We start from the raw sequence: 20,498 nt of genomic DNA, 5'->3' as shown, positions 1-20,498 counted from the left end.
GCTGAATTTATGGTCCAACATTTTGTTTGAAGGTTCATGGTTCTAACAGAGACTTTACTATGTGGATGACCCACAGTTATTAGATAGGTCCAGAAACTTATATTTATTGTGCCTTTATCCGATGAAACATATGGACCATCAATATAACTATTTGCTGTCCTTTGTCATAGGACAATAAGGCGGTACACAACGGTCTGTTTTTATCTAGAGCACGTTACACTAGCACTGTTTTCACTTGTTTGCGTCTTGTATTGCAACAATAGTTGCTTTTAAAGGGTTAAATAAAAGTTATGTCTTATATATAATTTCTACCAATTTGCTACACCATCAAACTGACCAGAAACCACAGGTGGCGTCACGAATCATCTCAATAACTTTATCCCCATCACTCTACCCCTTTTACATTGACTGCCTGAGGCCACGGACCGGGTCACTGCCACTGTGACCTCTCCCATTGAAATCATCGGGCCTGGCACCGAGTACCCCACAGCCTCTGGGGGCGAGTCATATTCATACACTGATTGTTGCGGTCATTGCTGAACCAAGCAGACTGTTACGCCCAGCCATGGATTTTTGGACCAAATGTACCACAGGACCGGGCCAACCCAGAAAGGGGCATAAATAAGCAGCTACCTTGGTGTTCACTGCAGCCTCTAGCGGTGAGGTCAGGCTTGTGTAGCAGGTAGCCGCCAGGTACCACTCTTGAGCAAAACCCAGTACTGCAGCTGCTGACCCCAGGGGTCAGGTATGCTGACACTACTTTAGTGCTTAGTTCAGACATGCTGGTCTAGGATTCAGGATCAGGTTTAGGCCACTCAAGGACCATGGAATAGTGTTCATGCACTGGCTGCACTGGGACCAGGGGACCTCGGGGCTGGCCGCTCCAGGACCCAGCCTAGAATTCAGGATCAGCATTATGCCACTCATGGACCAGGGGACAATGTTCAGGCTCTGGTCCCTCTGTGACCAGGGGACATGGTTCTGGCACTGGCTGCTTGGGGACCAGGGGACGAGATTCAGTCTCTGGCCACGCCAAGTCAAGGGGATGAGGATACTGGATTGACCACACCGGGACAAGGGGATACAATGTTATTTTCTGGATTTTATTTTTGATATGCTATCAATGTTAAAATTAACCTACCCTTAAAATTATAGACTGTTCATGCCTTTGTCAGTGGGCGAACTTACAAAATCAGCAAGGGATCAAATATTTCCCCCCCCTGTATCTTGGTGGATCATTGATATATCATAAAGCTAGGTGTGAAAATACAAATCCCAGACTTGCTCCATCTATACACAACTTGTGCAGGAGTCAGTTATCTTTGCTGTTATCGTTTATGCACCCAGGATAAAGCATCAATAAGATCTATCAGGTTGATTTAGATTATTTAACAGCCTTTGGCTTGATCTTGAGCCATGGCGACTTGATGGTTGATCGCTCTGTAGGAAGATCGATCTTGTACAAACCTAAATATGTCCACCAGGGTCTTCTCTGCCATTATTTTGATAGTATTTTAAGCCATCGGGTTGCCGGTCTTCCTCTTCTTCTTGTTCCTTATATTCTTCTGACCATGATGTCCTTTTCCGATGATTGCTCTCTTCGTATGATATGTCCAAAGTAGGCAAATCGCAGCTCGGTGATCCTTGCTTCCATTGTCATGACTGGATTGATTTGTTCCAAAATTGGTTTGTCTGTTCTTCTTGCCATCCATGGTATTGATAACATCCTTCTCCAGCACCACATTTCTAAGGCGACGATTCTTCTTCTGTTCATTAAAAATTGGTCCTATAGGCAAGTGAAGATTGTCTTCCACTTGACCTTTAGAGCTGATTATTGTGTGAGGCTTGGGCACAATGGAGGCTTCTCTGGTGTATTTCTGTAACAGTCTGATCTTGCATTGCAAAAAATCTTTCAGTCTGGGTAAAAAATTCTCTGGGCTAAAACATGAAAATCTGTTGTTCTCAGATATTTCCCCCAAAAATTACACATCAGAGGTAATAATATGGCAGGTGGTTTCATTGAAGCACCGGGAAAGCAGACATGATCTTGCCATATGCCTCAGCAATTGGTATGGCAGGGAATCTTAGAAGGCAGCAGAAAGTAGAGTGCTCAGACATGGACAGTCAAATCTAGCCAGGCTGAATGCCTTAGCATCACTCTATAAAATAAACCCTCGTAGCAGGAGAAAAGTCCTGAGAACCTCCTCCTACCTGTCGGCATTCTCGTGGCCTCCTCCGATTAGTAGGTCCTGCAGCTTCATTACATTACGTGGTGACACATCTTTACAGGCTTAAGCTCTGAAGAGACATCGAAGAATGCCAGTAGATAGCCATTTTTTCGCAAAGTTATCATCCGGCGTCCATGGACCACTGATATAGCCGTGGGACCAGTGTCCCGCGAATATTTTTGGCTCAACTCTAGCAATTATGATTGATTTTTTGTAAACCTTGAGTTTCCAATACCTTACGGTTATCTGGATAATAAGCTGAGTAGATCTTCCAAGAACCTTTTTTTACTTTATCTCTTCATGGCTGATACCAGCCAATTTTCCTCATCGGTGTCCACAACACCAGAAAATTGCATCCTAAACGTTCTACAAGCTGAATGTGAAACAGATGGAGGAAATATATTTTTATCCTTCGGAAATCAGTGTATTTTGTGCTGTCAGATGAGTGATTATTTGGAAATAACAATCGTTTGCTTCACAGCTAATTAAGGTCTTCGCGTTGATGGACACCGCTAATACGTATGTGTTAGCCTTGTCACCGGGATACTGTGTAATTTCGCATTCGTCTGGAGAGTAGAAGGGAAATATACAGTTTAAACTTGGTGTTATACTTCTCAATTATCTGGGTAATGACATTGTCAGATGGCAAATTAAAGATGCTCTGACAATAAAGGGAGACGATGAGGGGAAGGTGAACCTCCCAATTCATTTATACCCAGAAGGGTCAACCAGCTTTAGTACGAACTCATTTCATCCACCAGCCATCTGTGTGCCGCTCAAATGGGCTCCATGGTAAAAGTAAGGAATGGAAATTCGTAATTGGAAAGGCTACATAGAATATTTCACTCTTAAATGGCTAATTTTAAATTAATGTAACCCATAGAAGTTAATGAATCCTCACATTTCCAGTGACACGAACACGTTAAGAGACTCCAGATCTTCGTATTCAGTTTTTGCTTTAAAAATTAATTCTACTTCACAAACTAAATGAAAAGTTGAGCAACTTTTTAAATGCTTTGGGCCCGATTCATCATTAACGATGTATTGAAGTCACTTTTCTTTATTTTTCCCTTGTAGCATATGTTGGCTTTTTTTGCGCCAACATTTTTCAAACCGTATTCGTAATATGGCGCAAAATGAAAAAATGCTTTCATTTTTTGGCTTCAGTCAATTTTGTAGTCTTTTTATCGATAAAAGTCACAAATGCTGTAAAAAGTCATACAATTGTGCCAAATTGAAAAATTCATAAAGAAACCTTACTCCTGGCAGGGACTGGAGTGAGACGCATAAAAAAAAAATGCAACTTTTGGTAATAGATGCATTTCATGCAGTTGCCTAAAACATCTGGATAAACAACGTTAAATAAAAAAGGCAAAAAAGAAAGACGTAGAAAGAATAAGGGGCAAACACTAAAACCACTAAAAAGGGGTAGGTTACTCAAAAAAAGAAGAGAAAAAGCAGTGATGAATTTATTCACTTTTTGCAACTAGTTTTTCAACATTTTTAAAATTCTGCAGGTTTCTGTGGTAACAGACTACGCTCATTTCCATTCTGCTATCAGACATGTGACCCAAAATCTTTGTTTAAAGGGAACCTGAGAGCTTGCCCAGGCCCCCCAAATTGCCATCACATATTTATTGCTACCATTATACTATTATACCCTTTCAGCCCATTTTATTTCATCATATGCCAAAAAATCAATTTTACAACTGCGGTGGTGATATGTTAATTAGTGGGTGACTAGTCATGGTGACCAGGTGCGAGATTTGCATAGCCGGCAGTAAATACTAATTGCAACCTACTTCACTACTTTTGAAAAAAACTAAAAAGTATCTTTAATGATATTTTTATAAAATTAGTGAACTAGATTGAGACAGGTAATCAAAATAATAAAGTTACAAATTGGAAGGAAGGTAAAAGCAAAAAAAGTCCATTTTTTTCTCATTTTTCTCTGCACCCCATCTTGACTGAAAAACCCAGAAATGCAGAAATTGCAAATTTATTAAGAAAGAAAAACTGAAATATTATAAGGTCATAAGTATTCAGACTCTTTGCTCAGACACTCATATTTAAGTCACATGCTGTCCCTTTCCTTGTGATCCTCCTTGAGATGGTTCTACTCGTTCATTGGAGTCCAGCTGCGTTTAATTAAACTGATAGGACTTGATTTGTAAAGGCACACACCTGTCTATAAAAGACCTCACAGCTCACAGTGCATGTCAGACCAAGGGAGACTCATGAGGTCAAAGGAACTGGCCAAGGAGCTCAGAGACAGAATTGTGGCAAGGCACAGATCTGGCCAAGGTTACAAAAGAATTTCTGCAGTACGCAAGGTACCTAAGAACAGAGTGGCCTCCATAATCCTTAAATGGAAGAAGTTTGGGATCACCAGAAGTCTTCCTAGACCTGGCTGTCCAGCCAAACTGAGCAATTGTGGAAGAAGAGCCTTGGTGAGAGAGTTAAAGAAGAACCTCAAGAACACTGTGGCTCAGCTCCACAGATGCAGATTGGAGATGGGAGAAAGTTTCACAAAGTCAACTATCACTGCAGCCCTCCACCAGTCAGGCCTTTATGGCAGATTGGCCAGACAGAAGCCTCTTCTCAGTGCCAGACATATGAAAGCCTGCATAGAGTTTGCTAACAAACACATGAAGGACTCCCAGACTATGAGAAAAAAGATTCTTTGGTCTGATGAGACGAAGATAGACCTTTTTTGTGATAATTCTAAGCAGTATGTGTGGAGAAAACCAGGCACTGCTCATCACCTGCCCAATACAATCCCAACAGTGCAACATGGTGGTGTGTTATGAATGAGTCACCGAAGGAGGAAAAAACAAAAATACAAGCTAAGTCCAGTAAACCGGAGAGGTTGGTAGCTATCGGATTGCAGACGCCTGATCCTATTCACCACAACTAACAGTAGCCGTGGGGGGTTCCTACGGTGCCCTAGACCCCTCGTTCACAGCCGGAGAACTAAATAAGCCTAAAGAAAGAAAGGGGAAATCTAAACTGCCCCAGAGCAGACCCCAAAGCAATAGACAGCCCCCAACATGTATTGTCAGTGAAAAGCAGATGAAAACACAAACACAGACAGAAAGACAGGTTGAGCAAACGATGGGGCCCAACTAACTAAATAGGAAAGGACAGAAAAGATGCTGGCTGCAATCCGCAAAAAACCCTACCAAAAATGTCCCAACCGTCTGATAGGGAAAAAGGCCCTGAAGTCACTAGACTTCAAAATCACTATATCAGCACTCAGGTATATTCTGAAAACAGAGCAAAGAGATAAACTGACCAGAGACAAAAATGGAGCTCAGCCCGTCCCAACAAAGGCAGGCTGAACACAAAACAAGAAGCAAACAGACAAAATATCATGGAAAAATAAGAGAGCAAAAACTTAGCTTTCAGAAGACAGGACTAACTGGTTGCAAGAGCTCAAAGCAGAAAGGATCACCAGCACCCCTGTAGGGCGTCGGCTGCCTTATATCCACTCAGTGATTCCGGGTGTCCAATCAGGCTCCACCTGTTCAGATGACAGGTTCTTCTCAACCCAATCAATTTCACTACCTCTCTTCACCAGCAGAGAGAGTTCATCAGACATCAACGGTGAAGGGGAAAATGAACTCACAACAGTGATGGCAGCATCATGCTATGGGGGTGTTTTTCAGCTGCAGGGACAGGATGACTGGTTGCCATTGAAGGAAACATGAATGCAGCCAAGTACAGAGATATCCTGGATGAAAACCTCTTCCACAGTGCTCTGAACTTCAGACTTGGCCGAAGGTTCACCTTCCAACAAGACAATGACCCTAAGCGCACAGCTAAAATAACAAAGGAGTGGTTTCAGAACAACTCTGTGACCATTCTTGACTAGCCCAGCCTGAGCCCTGACCTAAACCCAACTGAGCCTCTCTGGAGAGACCTGAAAATGGCTGTCCACCAACATTCACCATCCAACCTGACAGAACTGGAGAGGATCTGCAAGGAAGAATGGCAGAGGATCCCCAAATCCAGGTGTGAAAAACTTGTTGCATCATTCCCAAGAAGACTCATGGCTGTACTAGCTGAAAAGGTGCTTCTACTCAATACTGTGCAAAGGGTCTGAATACTTATGACCATGTGATACTTCAGTTTTTCCTTTTTAAAGGGAACCTGTCACCCCCCAGGCGGTTTTAAGTAAAAAAGCCACCTTGTGCAGCACTAATGCTGCATTCTGTCAAGGTGGCTCTTTTATTTAGGGCACCTTCCACCACAGAAATAATCGTTTTTAAAATTGGTCAGACATTCCTGATTTTTGTCCGGGGGGCAGGTCTTTCCCCCTCTGACACCGACGCCTCACATCCATCACTCATGTCTTCCTGCATTGTTTGCTCCGCCTCCACATCGTTCTTTTCAAATCCTGGCACCTGCACTGTACTATATATTCTTGGGCATGCGCAGTTAGCGCTGCCCGTGCTCTCTCATGACTTCCTGGCCTTCCTATCGCGCCTGCGTGGACGCGTGGCCAGAGATCCCGCCCTGCAGTCGCTTATGGTTTATTCACACTGCGGGGATGGGAATCTCCTGCATGCGCAGTAGTTATCTGCGGCTCTCCGACTCCCGGAAATCCCTCCCCTTTTAGAGGGGAGGATGCGATGCCACGGCAATAATGGATGACCTAACGATTCCAACGATGACGCTGCAATGTAGGAAAGAAAAGAGGCGGAAGGATTTCCGGGAGTCGGAGAGCCGCAGATAACTACTGCGCATGCCTGAGATTCCCAGCCATGCAGTGTGAATAAACCATAAGCGACTGCGGGGCGGGATCTCTGGCCAAGCGTCCACGCAGGCGCGATAGGAAGGCCAGGAAGTCATGGGAGAGCACGGGCAGCGCTAACTGCGCATGCCCAAGACTACATAGTACAGTGCAGGCGCCAGGATTTGAAAAGAATGATATGGAGGCGGAGCAAACATGAGTGACGGATGTGAGGCGTCGGTGTCAGAGGGGGAAAGACCTGCCCCCCGGACAAAAATCAGGTATGTCTGACCAATTTTAAAAACGATTATTTCTGCGGTGGAAGGTACCCTAAATAAAAGAGCCACCTTGACAGAATGCAGCATTAGTGCTGCACAAGGTGGCTCTTTTACTTAAAACCGCCTGGAGGGGGTGACAGGTTCCCTTTAATAAATTTGCAAAAATTTCTACATTTCTGTTTTTTTCAGTCAAGATGGGGTGCAGAGTGTACATTAATGAGAAAAAATGAACTTTTTTGAATTTACCAAATAGCTGCAATGAAACAGAGTGAAAAATGTAAAGGGGTCTGAATACTTTCTGAATCCACTGTATAGATAGATAGATATGGGTCGCCCTCCCAGGGCTATGGGGTACTCGGTACCGGGCCGGTATCAGCGGGATGTGTCACAGCAGCGGGGACCCGGTCCGTGGCCCTGGGCGCCCAAGTAATGGGGGAATGTAATGGTTTGAATGAATAGTTCGTGACGCCACCTGTGGTGCTCGGCAAGTGAGGTGTTAGGCCGACGCTGCATGCAGATCCTCTGGGACTGGTGGTGGGTTGTAGCCAAGATGGTGAAGCTCCCCACAGGTGGAGCTGTAGTCCCAGGGCAGTGTAGATGTAGCAATGGAGGAGAGGCACAGGCGGTGTAGAGGCTGGTGCCCAGATGTAGTAGTGCGGGGTGGAGTGGTGCGGGAATAAGTGGAGGACACCAGGGCATGTAGTCCCAAAGCTTTACTCACAGTCTGCAGTTCACACAGATGCCTGCCTCCGTGCTGTGTCCTCCGGGTCCTGGGCTCCGTCAACCTCCAGGCAAGATAGGATGCTCCCTTCCAACGCTCCGCCAACATGTGCCTTTCTGAACATCTCCTCTATAGCGCCTTTAAGTGTGAAGTACTCCCAGTACTGAGTTACACTGGAGTGCCTCCTGACAGATGTTCCCAAGAACTCTACTTGTACGGCAGACAGCTGTAGCCTGCTTCGGGGACTCTCTACTCCTGAGTCCCGGCTCACTATCCAAGTTGCTGTTGTGCCCCCAAGTCTTACATGGGAGTAGTGCATTTACAGCCCACTACTCCACCGGTGTCTGCTGCAGAACCATTAGTGTCCATACAACCTTGGGGACCGGGCCCCGGCCTTGCACTTAGAACTTCTAGGCAGGGTTCTTGCTCTAACCCACATCCTCTCTGTTCCCTTTTACTCCTTCGTTCCATTCTAATCTCTCTATCTTATGGAAGCTCAGGCTTCAGTTCAATGTCTTTCTCCTTCTTTCCTTTCCTGTGCCAGCAGACCCAGGTTACTCAGGTCTGCTGCAGCACCTCCTTCCTCTATCCCTCTCTCAGGGATCTTCTGTCCTCACTCTTCTCTGAGTGGCTTCCTCTCCCAGACTGACCTACTGACTGACTGAAATTCTAAACCTTCCCACTCTTTTATGTATTCTCAACTCCACCCGCCTCCCAGCATGTTTTGTGTTCCAAGCTGGGAGCCACCAAAGGTGCTCTGCTACACTCCAAGCAGGGAGCCACAATGTGGCTTTGCTGAACTACCCTGCTGTGTGGGGTGCGAGTGTTGGAGCGTGGTCAGGAGCCTCCAACTTACCTGGATGATGGGGCACCACACCTCAGGAGGAGGTGCAGTACCTCTGTGGCGACTGAGCCTCAGGGGCATAGATAACAGATAGATAGATAGATAGAGAGATAGAGAGATAGATAGTAGAGTTGAGCGACTTTAGTCGGATCGGGTGTCATGAAACAAAATTCATTTCAGATGAAACTGGTCCGACTAGGGCAAAAAAAAGTTTGAGTTTCGTCTGAAACCCGACCCCAATGCAAGTCAATGGGGAATAAAAGTTGGGATTGAGTGGATGAATGTCATCCGCTCAATGCCGACTTTTATTCCCCATTGACTTGCATTGGGGTCGAGTTTCGGACGAAACTCCGACTTTGTTTTGCCCTAGTCGGACCAGTTTCATCTGAAACGAATTTTGTTTCATGAAACCCGATCCGACTAAAGTCGCTCAACTCTAATAGATAGATAATAAATATAGATAGATAGATAATATAATAAATTTAATAATAATAAATTTTATTTCTATAGCGCTGACATATTCCGCATATTCCGATAATAGATAGATAGATAATAAATAGATAATAGATAGATAGATAGATATGGTAGATAATAGATCGATAGATAGATAATAAATAGGTAATAGATAGATAGATAGATAATAGATAGATAATAAATATAGATAATAGATAGATGACTTTTTCCATAGTCTTCTTCCCATCTCCTTTACTGAGAATCCAGTAATTACCGTCGGATAGCGCTGGGCTTCTGCTCTGGACACATTTATTGATGGGCATTGTTCTGTACCATTCTGCGGCCGCTCTGAGCTCTAGGATTGTGTAACAACATTGTTAGCTTTCCTTTATAAATCCGGCTAAATAAACCCCGGACTTAATGCATGGCGTGCACTCGCCTCATTCAGTAGTGTTTGATGCGGTCGTTGCTTAGCAAAGTTACCAAGTCAACAAAAATCGAATAAAAAAAAAAGAAACAAACCTCCACGAGCCGAACGATCACATACGAATTATTCTTTTAGTGTTGGAGACAATTCGCTTCAGATCCCGGAGCCGAACTTCATCCTGTATTGAAAATGCCAAAGAGGTAATGAAGGGTTTTAATTCTGTTTTTTTCTCCTTACCTTCCATGAGTTATATCTTTTTATTTTCCATTGATATGGATATATTGGGGCGTTTTTTGTGCGACACGAGCTGTAGTTTTATTAGTACTATTCTGGGGTTATATAACTTTTTCTTCAATTGTTGGAGGGAAAAAGACCCAAAAAACATTTGCCATTTTGAAGTTTCTAACGTTTATTGTTCACTGGGTGATATTTTATTACTTTGAACACTCAAACGCCGCCGTACCTAATATATTTAGGTTTTTTTGTTTGTTTGTTTTTAATCTACATTCTAAGAAAAGGAAGATATGAATTCTTATTTTTTTTTTGTTTTAAAATATATTTTACATAAATAAAATTAACATATTTTTTATGTCTCTCCTCTTGGAGACTAGAACCAACAATCACTTTACTGTAATATTGCAGTGCATTGTAAAATGACCCACCTCCTAGCAGGGATTGCCGCCATCTCTTAGGACCATAAGAGAAGATCAATATTATCAAAGACCCGTAATAGTTCAAGACTCTGTTGGAGATTTTTTCATTGGGACCTACAAGCTTCAAGTTAAACTACTGGATGTATAACCATATAATGAGGGAGATTTGTCTCTTAAAAGTCTCATAACTCTAAATTACAACCCCAGTAGTCCATAAATAAAAGTTTATACAGTGTCCAAATAAGACTGTCCTAAAATCCATAAGTAATAGAATTATACAGTGCCACAAAACAGTGCCATATAGTTTTTAAATATTAAGACTATTCAGTGTCAGAGTTTATAAATAATAGTACTATACAATGCCCAAATAATAATAGTCCTAGAAAGTGCCAAAATAGTAGTGCAATAGAGTCTATAAATAATAGAACTATACAGTGCCCAATCATTAGTGTAGTGCAGTCCATATACAGTACATTAGCACTATACTGTGCCCAAATAACACTGTCATACTGTCCAAAAATAAAAGTACTATTTTGTGCTAATATACTAAACACCTTCTTCTCCACGGTATTCACGGTGGAAAACGAAATGCTAGGTGAAATGCCGAGAGACAAAGAAAACCCTATATTAATGGTCACCAATCTAACCCAAGAAGAGGTGCGAAACCGGTTAAATAAGATTAAAATAGATAAATCTCCGGGTCCGTATGGCATACACCCACGTGTACTAAGAGAACTAAGTAATGTAATAGACAAACCATTATTTCTTATATTTAGAGACTCTATAGCGACGGGGTCTGTTCCACAGGACTGGCGCATAGCAAATGTGGTACCAATATTCAAAAAGGGCTCTAAAAGTGAATCTGGAAATTATAGGCCAGTAAGTCTAACCTCTCTTGTTGGTAAAATATTTGAAGGGTTTCTGAGGGATGTTATTCTGGATTATCTCAGTGAGAATAACTGTGTAACGCCGTATCAGCATGGGTTTATGAGGAATTGCTCCTGTCACACCAATCTAATCAGTTTTTATGAAGAGGTAAGCAATAGACTGGACCAAGGTGAGTCATTGGATGTGGTATATCTTGATTTTTCCAAAGCGTTTGATACCGTGCCACACAAGAGGTTGGTACACAAAATGAGAATGCTGGGTCTGGGGGAAAATGTGTGTAAATGGGTAAGTAACTGGCTTAGTGATAGAAAGCAGAGGGTGGTTATAAATGGTATATTCTCTAAATGGGTCGCTGTGACCAGTGGGGACCGCAGGGGTCGGTGTTGGGACCTCTTCTCTTCAACATATTCATTAAAGATCTGGTAGACGGTTTACACAGTAAAATATCGATATTTGTAGATGATAAAAAACTATGTAAAGCAGTCAGTACAAGAGAAGATAGTATTCTGCTACAGATGGATCTGGATAAGTTGGGAACTTGGGCCGAAAGGTGGCAGATGCAGTTTAACAATAATAAATGTAAGGTTATACACATGGGAAGAAGGAATCAATATCACCATTACACACTGAACAGGAAACCACTGGGAAAATCTGACATGGAGAAGGACTTGGGGATCCTAGTTAATGATAAACTTACCTGGAGCAGCCAGTGCCAGGCAGCAGCTGCCAAGGCAAACAGGATCATGGGGTGCATTAAAAGAGGTCTGGATACACATGATGAGAGCATTATACTGCCTCTGTACAAATCTCTTGTTAGACCGCACATAGAGTACTGTGTACAGTTTTGGGCACCGGTGCTCAGGAAGGATATAATGGAACTAGAGCGGGTACAAAGGAGGGCAACAAAATTAATAAAGGGGATGGGGGAACTACAATACCCAGAGAGATTAGCAAAATTAGGATTATTTAGTCTAGAAAAAAGACGACTGAGGGGCGATCTAATAACCATGTATAAGTATATAAGGGGACAATACAAATATCTCTCCGAGGATCTGTTTATACCAAGGAAGTTGACGGTCACAAGGGGGCAATCTCTGCGTCTGGAGGAGAGATGGTTTTTCCACCAACATAGAAGAGAATTCTTTACTGTTAGGGCAGTGAGAATCTGGAATTCCTTGCCTGAGGAGGTGGTGATGGCGAACTCAGTCGAAGGGTTCAAGAGAGGCCTGGATGTCTTCCTGGAGCGTAAGAATATAGTATCTTACAGTTATTGTTAGGTTCTTTAGAAGGACGTAGATCTGGGGATTTATTCTGACAAAATTTTATAGGCTGAACTGGATGGACTAATGTCTTTTTTCGTCCTTACTAACTATGTTACTATGCTACTATATGCCCAAATAGCAATATCACGAAACAATCACTGACCTCAGGGAGACCAGTCAAAGAAAACACTGCGGCAGCCGGCAAAGGCGCTCAATCAGTGAAATCCTAGGTGCATTGCTCCCTGGGAAATACGAATATGCAAATAAAGTCCGTGAAGCCTCATTTAAGAGTCCCGTGTTTGAGACTCTTAAATGAGGCTCCACGGACTTTATTTGCATACCCAAATAGCAATGACATACATTCCATAAATACTAGCACTGAACAGTGCTCAAATAAGAGTGACATATAGTCCATAAATAATAGTACTATACAGTGCCTAAATAACAGTGCCATACAGTCCATAAATAATAGTACTATACAATGCCTAAATAACAGTGCTATACAGTACATAAATAAGAGTACTATACAATGCCTAAATAACAGTGCCATATAGTCCATAAATAATAGTACTATACAGTGCCTAAATATCAGTGCTATACAGTACATAAATAATAGTTCTATACAGTGCCTAAATAACAGTGCCATATAGTCCATAAATAATAGTACTATACAGTGCCTAAATATCAGTGCTATACAGTACATAAATAATAGTTCTATACAGTGCCTAAATAACAGTGCCATATAGTCCATAAATAAGAGTACTATACAATGCCTAAATAACAGTGCCATACAGTCCATAAATAATAGTACTATACAATGCCTAAATAACAGTGCTATACAGTAAATAAATAAGAGTACTATACAATGCCTAAATAACAGTGCCATATAGTCCATAAATAATAGTACTATACAGTGCCTAAATATCAGTGCTATACAGTACATAAATAATAGTTCTATACAGTGCCTAAATAACAGTGCCATATAGTCCATAAATAATAGTACTGTAGAGTGCTCAAATGTCAGTCCCATATAGTCCATAAATACAATATCATAAAGTCCATAAATAATAGCACTATGCAGTGCTGAAATATCAGTGTCATACAGTCCATCTGTAAATATTAGTATTATACTGTGCCCAAATAAAAGTGCCATAGAGTTCATAGAAAATAATACAGTATAGTACTCAAATAACAATGACATGGAGCCCATACAGTAAATAATTGTACTATACACTTCTCAACTAACAGTGCCATAGAATGTATAAATAATAGTACTCTACAGTGCCCAATTAACTGTACTACACAGTTAATAATCATCCTATAACGTGCCCAAATATCAGTGTCATTCAGTACATAAATAATAGCAATAAGTAGTGTAGAAATAACCTTACTGTAGAGTCCATAAATAATAGTACTATACAGTGCATACACACTCAAAAATAAATTATCGATAGAATGCTCAAAATATCATGTTTTGTTGCTTTCAATAACAATACAGTACGGCATACTATAATAGCACCAGACGTATCAGATTTCGGAATAGTGCTAAATATAAGTCACCTTTGGATCCCAATCTTATACTGTAGTAGCATCAATGTTGTCCATGTGTTATCACTTACCGTAAACATAGGAAAATAATACCAGGAATAGAGATTTTATAAAAGTGGCATAGTGCCATATAATAGTGTCTTTTACAGTGTGCAGATGTTATGGTCACCCATACTGCTCACATAACACATTGCTCAAGCTCAGCAACCAATATCTGGTCTGTAGTAATTTTCTTCCAGTTCAGAGATGGGGAATCTTTCTTCTGACAAGGATATTTAAGCCATTCCTCGGGGGCCATACTTATTGTGCTCTAACTCCGCCCACAAAGTACATCCTGACACTGGCACCGGTGTCAGGACGCGATCTTTCATTACACGCTCCTCAGCGTTCAGTAGTGAACACTGCGTGTGCATGCTCACAGAGCAAGAAGACATTGATGAGCCTGCACCCGGCAAAATACAGCTGTGGGCCCAATCCCCGTGGTTCCCAGGAATCTGCCCGGGGACCATATAAAAGGTAATTTAAGGCCGTAAATGGCCTGGGGGCCTGAGGTTCCCCACCACTGTTCTAGTTAATTCTACCTTATATATTAGTGATTTTGGATTAATGCTCATTATTTTCAGCATTTACTGAAGGTGTGTGGCTCACAGGATCCTCTGGGGCGTGTCTTTTGGCATAATTACCCTGTGAGCCACGCCCCTTTTGTAAAGACTCTGAAAATTAGCACAAAATAGAAAGGCCCATATCTCTTGAACCGTAAAGCGGATTTAAGAGAAAAAAAAATGGACTACACAGGGGAGCAATAGATATAGAATAAAAGCAAAACTGGATAACGTTTGGCCTGGTGACACAACCCCTTAAATAAAAAAGAGCCCATATAAAGCCATGTGCTTTATAGTTTTTTTCTGCTTTATAAATAAATTTTGTCCCAATTCACAGATGCTTGTTAATTTTAGCAAATGTCTTCAATATTTTTTGTCATAGCAATACAATTCCAATCTCCAAGCAACTAGCCTCTATTAAAGGTAAATTTGCCTATTTTTTTATACCATATGTCTTAGCAGAACTATGTGTCTCCATGGTAACAGACTACAAACAAACCCTGCATGTAGTCTGATTCTGCAGTTATCTGTTACTCCTGTCAATTTTCTCTCTGTGCCATTGGCTGTAGATCAGAAATCGAAGGTGGTAGAAGAGAGGGAGTAATACAAGACGGCAGCACTAGACTATACAGAGAGTAACCATTGTTAAAACAAAGTTGATTACATAAAATATACATACAATTCAAGGTCATCTTGTGTTCCAGTGCATTATATAAAAATAAAATTAAGTTATTTAATAACTTTAACAAAAGAAATATTTTTCTTGTACAAGCCGTAACGATTTACAGTGCAGTGAGTTCCACGACACGAGATATTCACATTGTGACTAGCTAGCGATGTACAATTAGTACATCTTGATTGACAGATTTTGGAAAATAATTATACATTATGTAACAATTCTGCAGCGAAACGATTAAAAATAGTTTCTCATTGTCTTATCTTCTGTCTAGCACTGGGGAAAGGCTCTGAACTAGAAAAAGCCATTGCCACGGCTATTCTTGTGTATAATTCATGTGCAGACAATGATGGGAAAGTCAGCAAGGGAGAAGTCAAGGACTTGTTGCCTTCACAGTTCCAGAACTTTACACAGGTAAATAGAGGGTAACCCATGGATAATCTGCACTAGAACTTCCATGTTCCATGTACCCGAGCCAATATCAATACCAGGAGAATCCTAGGCAAGTCCTACTGAGCCCAGGTATTCATTGGCAACATTAGTCGTATGTAAGGGGAGGGCCAGGACTGTAGTCATGACCTGTACTCTGGTGGCAGCTGTACCTAGCCCTTCCCCTACATGAAACAATACTATGCTCCTCGGCATACCTGCGTCTCCAGATACATCTTTACCCGGGCACTTCTCAGGCCATAGCCGTCCCTCTTCTAGGCGACCCCCATCTATGGAGACACAGTCTGGCACAACTTTACCATTTGCTTTACTTAGAATTTTGCACGTTACATCCACAGTGGGTACATCATAACATTGGCTTGCTTCCTGATCTTTCCCTTGCTTGTTGTCACTTCTGTGCAGTACACGCCCGGACCGGATAGTACTAGACTGCTTCCCAGCTCCTTCCAGGTCTGACCTCACTACAATGACATTTCCTTCAGCCTGTTTCGCCCCAGACATGAATTCATCAATCACTAGGTTTGGTGACCCCCGGTGAAGCATCCGCCCGTCTGTACCGATCTCGTCGAAGTGCCAACTCCTTTCATCTCTTTAGTCCAGCCAACTTCTGCCCTAAAAGCATTGGCCCAGGCGGTAAGATGCCACATCTTCCTTTTTCTGTTCTGACCTACTGCTAAGACCTGCAGTGGCCGTTGGTAACATGGGCAATAACGACTTAATGTTACGTGGCTGCCAAGCTGTCCGGGCCTACAGCCCATGTGGACTCTTGGGCACCCTGGTCCCGTCTGACTAAACCACCTTTTCTCACTAACCTTACTCTCGGCAGCCCCTCCTACAATTAACCCTCTAAGAACCTACTATCAGGCTCCACTAGTATACCCCCACCTAGTGTAAAAACATGAAAAGACTGTCAGTGCTTATTAAAGAGGATCTTTCAGTTGCTCAAAAATTTGAATACCTTATTAAAAAAAAGTCCCTGATCTCCCCTAATTGTGCACTCTTTTCCGTTTTATGCTGCATCACTCCATTACAGAGATAATCACACTTGTTACTTTTGGAGCACAATATATGAAATCTGTGCTTGCTGTCCAACTATGTGTTTCTTCAGAGTCTTCTCTCAGGGTGTACTTTTTCACCCTTCCTTCCTTCACAGCTTATAATACCACCAAGAGAAGATTCTGAAGAAACACTCAGTTGGTCTGCAAGCAGAGATTTCACATGCTGGATTCCAAAAGTAATAAATATGAATATCTCTGCAATGGAGTGACGGAATGAAAAAAGTAAAAGAGCTGCAGAATCAGGGGAGCTCAGTGATGTTTACAAAGTATTTACCACAATTTTTCTGAGAAAGTGAGAGGTCCTCCTATTACTGTCCTTACTACAGTTGTTTGACTGGCTGCAGGAAGTCTATCCTAACCCATTCTAAAACAAGTTTCAGGTAGACAATATCTTTTTATGTTACATTTATTGTTTTTCATCAAAGCAACTTCAATAGTATGAAATTAAATCAATTATGGACATTTCTTTTCTATTACAGGGTCAAGAAACAAAGCCAAAATACAAAGAGCTTATGAAGGATCTGGAGGAAGACAGCAAAGGACAAATGGATTTTGAAGACTTCATGATTCTCCTGCTCAGTGTGACTCTGATGTCCGACCTGTTCACTGAAATCCGCCAAGCCAAAAATTCCAAATAAAAATGGGGACTTTGGGGCACCAAACCTATCATGGTGACACCACAACAACCCAACCAGTCACAAACCCCATGTTCTTTTCCAGTCCTAAATGCTGTAGTATTGTAAAGGTATCCAGGTCAACTGTTCAAATGCGGCTCTTAGATGTCAGGGACAACTCCATAAATATGGATAAGGGCTTGTTTGCATATGTCGGGAGGTTCGATTCACTTGATCTGGGCATTATATAAAAGCTGGAAGGTCACTGATGGAATAAATCTCATTTCAACCAAACTTAAAAAATGCACATTTTATCAGTTGTTCTCTAGGATTATGTAATTGATAAACTTTCCTTAGGATAGGTCATCAATGTATGATGGTTCAGATTGGACTTCTTGGACCCCCCCGACATTAATGACAATGAAGAGACAGTGGGACTCCCGTGACTGGCATGTTGACTCATCACATTCTTCCAAAAGAGACAACCTCCAATACGAGGCAGCTTTGTTTCTACAAAAGTTGGACCCACACCATAACGTTTAATGGCCTATCCTAATGTCAATAAGTCATGTCTTAGAGTCGAATGCCTTTGTCTTCTTACGACTTCATAAAAAACCTGTCCTTCTGAGCAAAAAGTACTTGTTAGAATTGGGGCCACTTTATACTTCTGGCGAAAGTTCTGGCTGCCTAGAGCCATATTCAGTTTCTGATTTGCTTGGGGCAGTTGTCACGCTGTGACGATCTTAGGTAGGGGAAGGGGGGCCTCAAACTGTCCCTGGAACCTTTACCTTAAGCATCCCTGTCCCAGGGGTACTCTTGTCGGTAGAGAGGCCCGAGTCTCTGACTCACTATGCTCCTGTTAATCCCTGGTTTCTCCCCTCCCCCACTCCATGGAGCCTGGAACAGAAATGTAATGTGAACAAGACACAAAAGAGAAATCAGGAATAACAGAAAACCTCTATCATACAAAAGCACCAACCAACAATAGGGAGGAGGATAGGGACAAGGAGGAATAAACTAAATGTGAAAAGGGACCAGGACATAAACACACATGGAACGGAACACCTCTACAACAACTTCTCTCCTAAACACTTAGCTTAAGTACACAGCACAGGAAGACGAATCTCCAAAAGCAACAATTCTGAACAGCGTCTCCTAAGAGCAAGGAAGCAGAGCTTTCACTGGCAAGGCGAAGAAAGTCTGGCCAGGTTTTATAGGGAGAGGTAATGTACAAATCAGAAACAGCTGAAAATGGAGGTGCAAGTTTCTGACCAGCATAGAAAGGGTCGTTATCTCTTCAGCACCAAAAGAAACTAAATTCATTTAATTTAGGACCCAAACACACAGACTAAATGGAAGATCTGTGATTCACAATATGCAGAGACCTTCTACCCCCAGATCTCCCAGGTTGATGTGATACACTCAAGATAGCAAAGGTTTAGTTTATTTGCTTCCTCCATGCCCTGTATATAAAGACCCTGCCAAACATCCATCGCACAAGTCCTAGTTGCCTGCCCAATATACGCCTCTATAGAGGCCAATATGTTAATTACTAATATTGGCTTTAAAGGCTGTGGCAGGGCTAAGGGTCGTGTAATCGATGGGAGATATGTGTCTCATAAATGGCTTGTCTCCATAATGTAAGGCAGAAGTAAAGCATAACAGATATTGTTATTGTTTTTGTTTGAAGGACCTGTGGTGAGGTCACAGTCAGGTGACCAGTCAGCTGCTGGGAACGTGGGTGTGGCTACAGCCTTATAATGTGGCCTGCTCCTGAACCAAGGAGTTGTGTGTGGGGAGGACTAAACCTCCCATGTGTGCTGAGACTCCTGCTCTGAGTCTACAACTATGGACATTGTGTTATTTTGCCTGAGCTAAATGGCTATTTGTTTGCTGTTACGTTGCCTTGTACGTTTATGCCGTGAATAAACTGCAAGCACTGTGGAAGAACCTGTCTCACATTTGTCTCCCGCTGCACCTAAGCGAGCCACATCCCCACAATTGGTGGTACACGTGCGGGCAGCGGTCCCAGCAGAGACTTGAGACAGTTGCTGCATGTCCTGGGTGAAGTTTGCAGCGGGGCAACAAGCATTGCCGGGAATCATGGAGGACCTCATGAAACACCTGGTCCAGTCCCAGGCACTGCAGCAGGAAACCAACAAGCTGCTGTTACAGCAGATCCAGCAAAGCCAGCAGGAGCAGCGGCAGCAGTTCCAGCAAAGCCAGCAGGAACAACGGCAGCAGATGCAGCTTCTGGCAACCGCCATCCAGGAGGGCAGGACGAGCGCCCCAACCCCAGGTCGGGCTGATGCCACCGACGTCGAGAAGGCGGTAAGACGCGCATTACAAAAAATGACCCCTGAGGATGATGTGGAGGCCTTCCTGACGGTGTTTGAGAGGGTGGCTGAGAGGGAAAAACTTCAGCCAGAGCGGTGGGCGGAGGTACTGGCCCCTTACCTAACGGGGGAGCCCCAGAAGGCGTACTTTGACCTGACGGTACAAGATGCCAGAGAGTATCCCAAATTAAAAGCGGAAATTCTCGCCCGCTTGGGGGTAACAATGACTACCAGGGCACAGAGAGTGCATCGTTGGGCCTATCACCGGGACAAACCCCCGCGCTCCCAAATGTTTGACCTGTTGCACCTGGTCCAGAAATGGCTGCAGCCAGAGTCGGCTTCCCCTGCACAGATGGTAGAGCGAGTTGTGATGGATCGGTTTGTGCATTCTCTGCCGAGACCTCTACAGACTTGGGTTGCCCAGGGTGATCCCCAAAATGCTGATGAACTGGTTGGGCTGGTCGAGAGATACCAGGGGATGGAAGGTTCCTTGGGGAAGCAGCCCATTCCATATTGGGGGTCCCAGCAGGGGGCGGAGTCACAAAAAGGGGTGGTGCGTCCAAGGTCAAAAGGGGCGGGGGAGGCGGTGCCCAAGGTCCCCTCGGGTGTTATTTGCTGGAAGTGTCATGGGCCAGGACATATAGCGGCCCGTTGTCCCCAGACCACCGAGCAGATGGACTGCAGCATGGGACGCCGTAGTTCATACTACGCATATCCAGCTTGCA

At 42.9% G+C, this 20,498-nt stretch overlaps 1 protein-coding gene across 2 annotated transcripts in view; it reads left to right on the top strand.

Annotated features, from left to right (window-relative positions):
• Positions 1-19,048, top strand: part of SNTN (sentan, cilia apical structure protein) — a 23,269-nt gene extending 4,221 nt beyond the window's left edge. The window contains exons 2-5 of one of the 2 annotated variants that reach the window (XM_073569781.1): positions 9,822-9,886; positions 15,022-15,062; positions 15,590-15,729; positions 17,303-19,048. In XM_073569781.1, coding sequence (XP_073425882.1) covers positions 9,876-9,886; positions 15,022-15,062; positions 15,590-15,729; positions 17,303-17,461 — 351 coding nt within the window. In that variant the 5' untranslated portion in view covers positions 9,822-9,875 and the 3' untranslated portion in view covers positions 17,462-19,048. Of the gene's footprint in view, positions 1-9,752; positions 9,887-15,021; positions 15,063-15,589; positions 15,730-17,302 lie in introns of those variants that run through there. The other variant, XM_073569780.1, reaches the window with a different exon arrangement.
• Positions 19,049-20,498: the final 1,450 nt, after the last annotated feature.

Source organism: Dendrobates tinctorius, unplaced genomic scaffold (genome assembly GCF_039654945.1).
Source record: "Dendrobates tinctorius isolate UK_male_01 unplaced genomic scaffold, ASM3965494v1 ptg000027l, whole genome shotgun sequence".
Taxonomy (NCBI): Eukaryota; Metazoa; Chordata; class Amphibia; order Anura; family Dendrobatidae; genus Dendrobates; species Dendrobates tinctorius.
The sequence above is the reverse complement of the archived record's forward strand: the minus strand, read 5'-3'. Positions and strand labels throughout refer to the sequence as shown.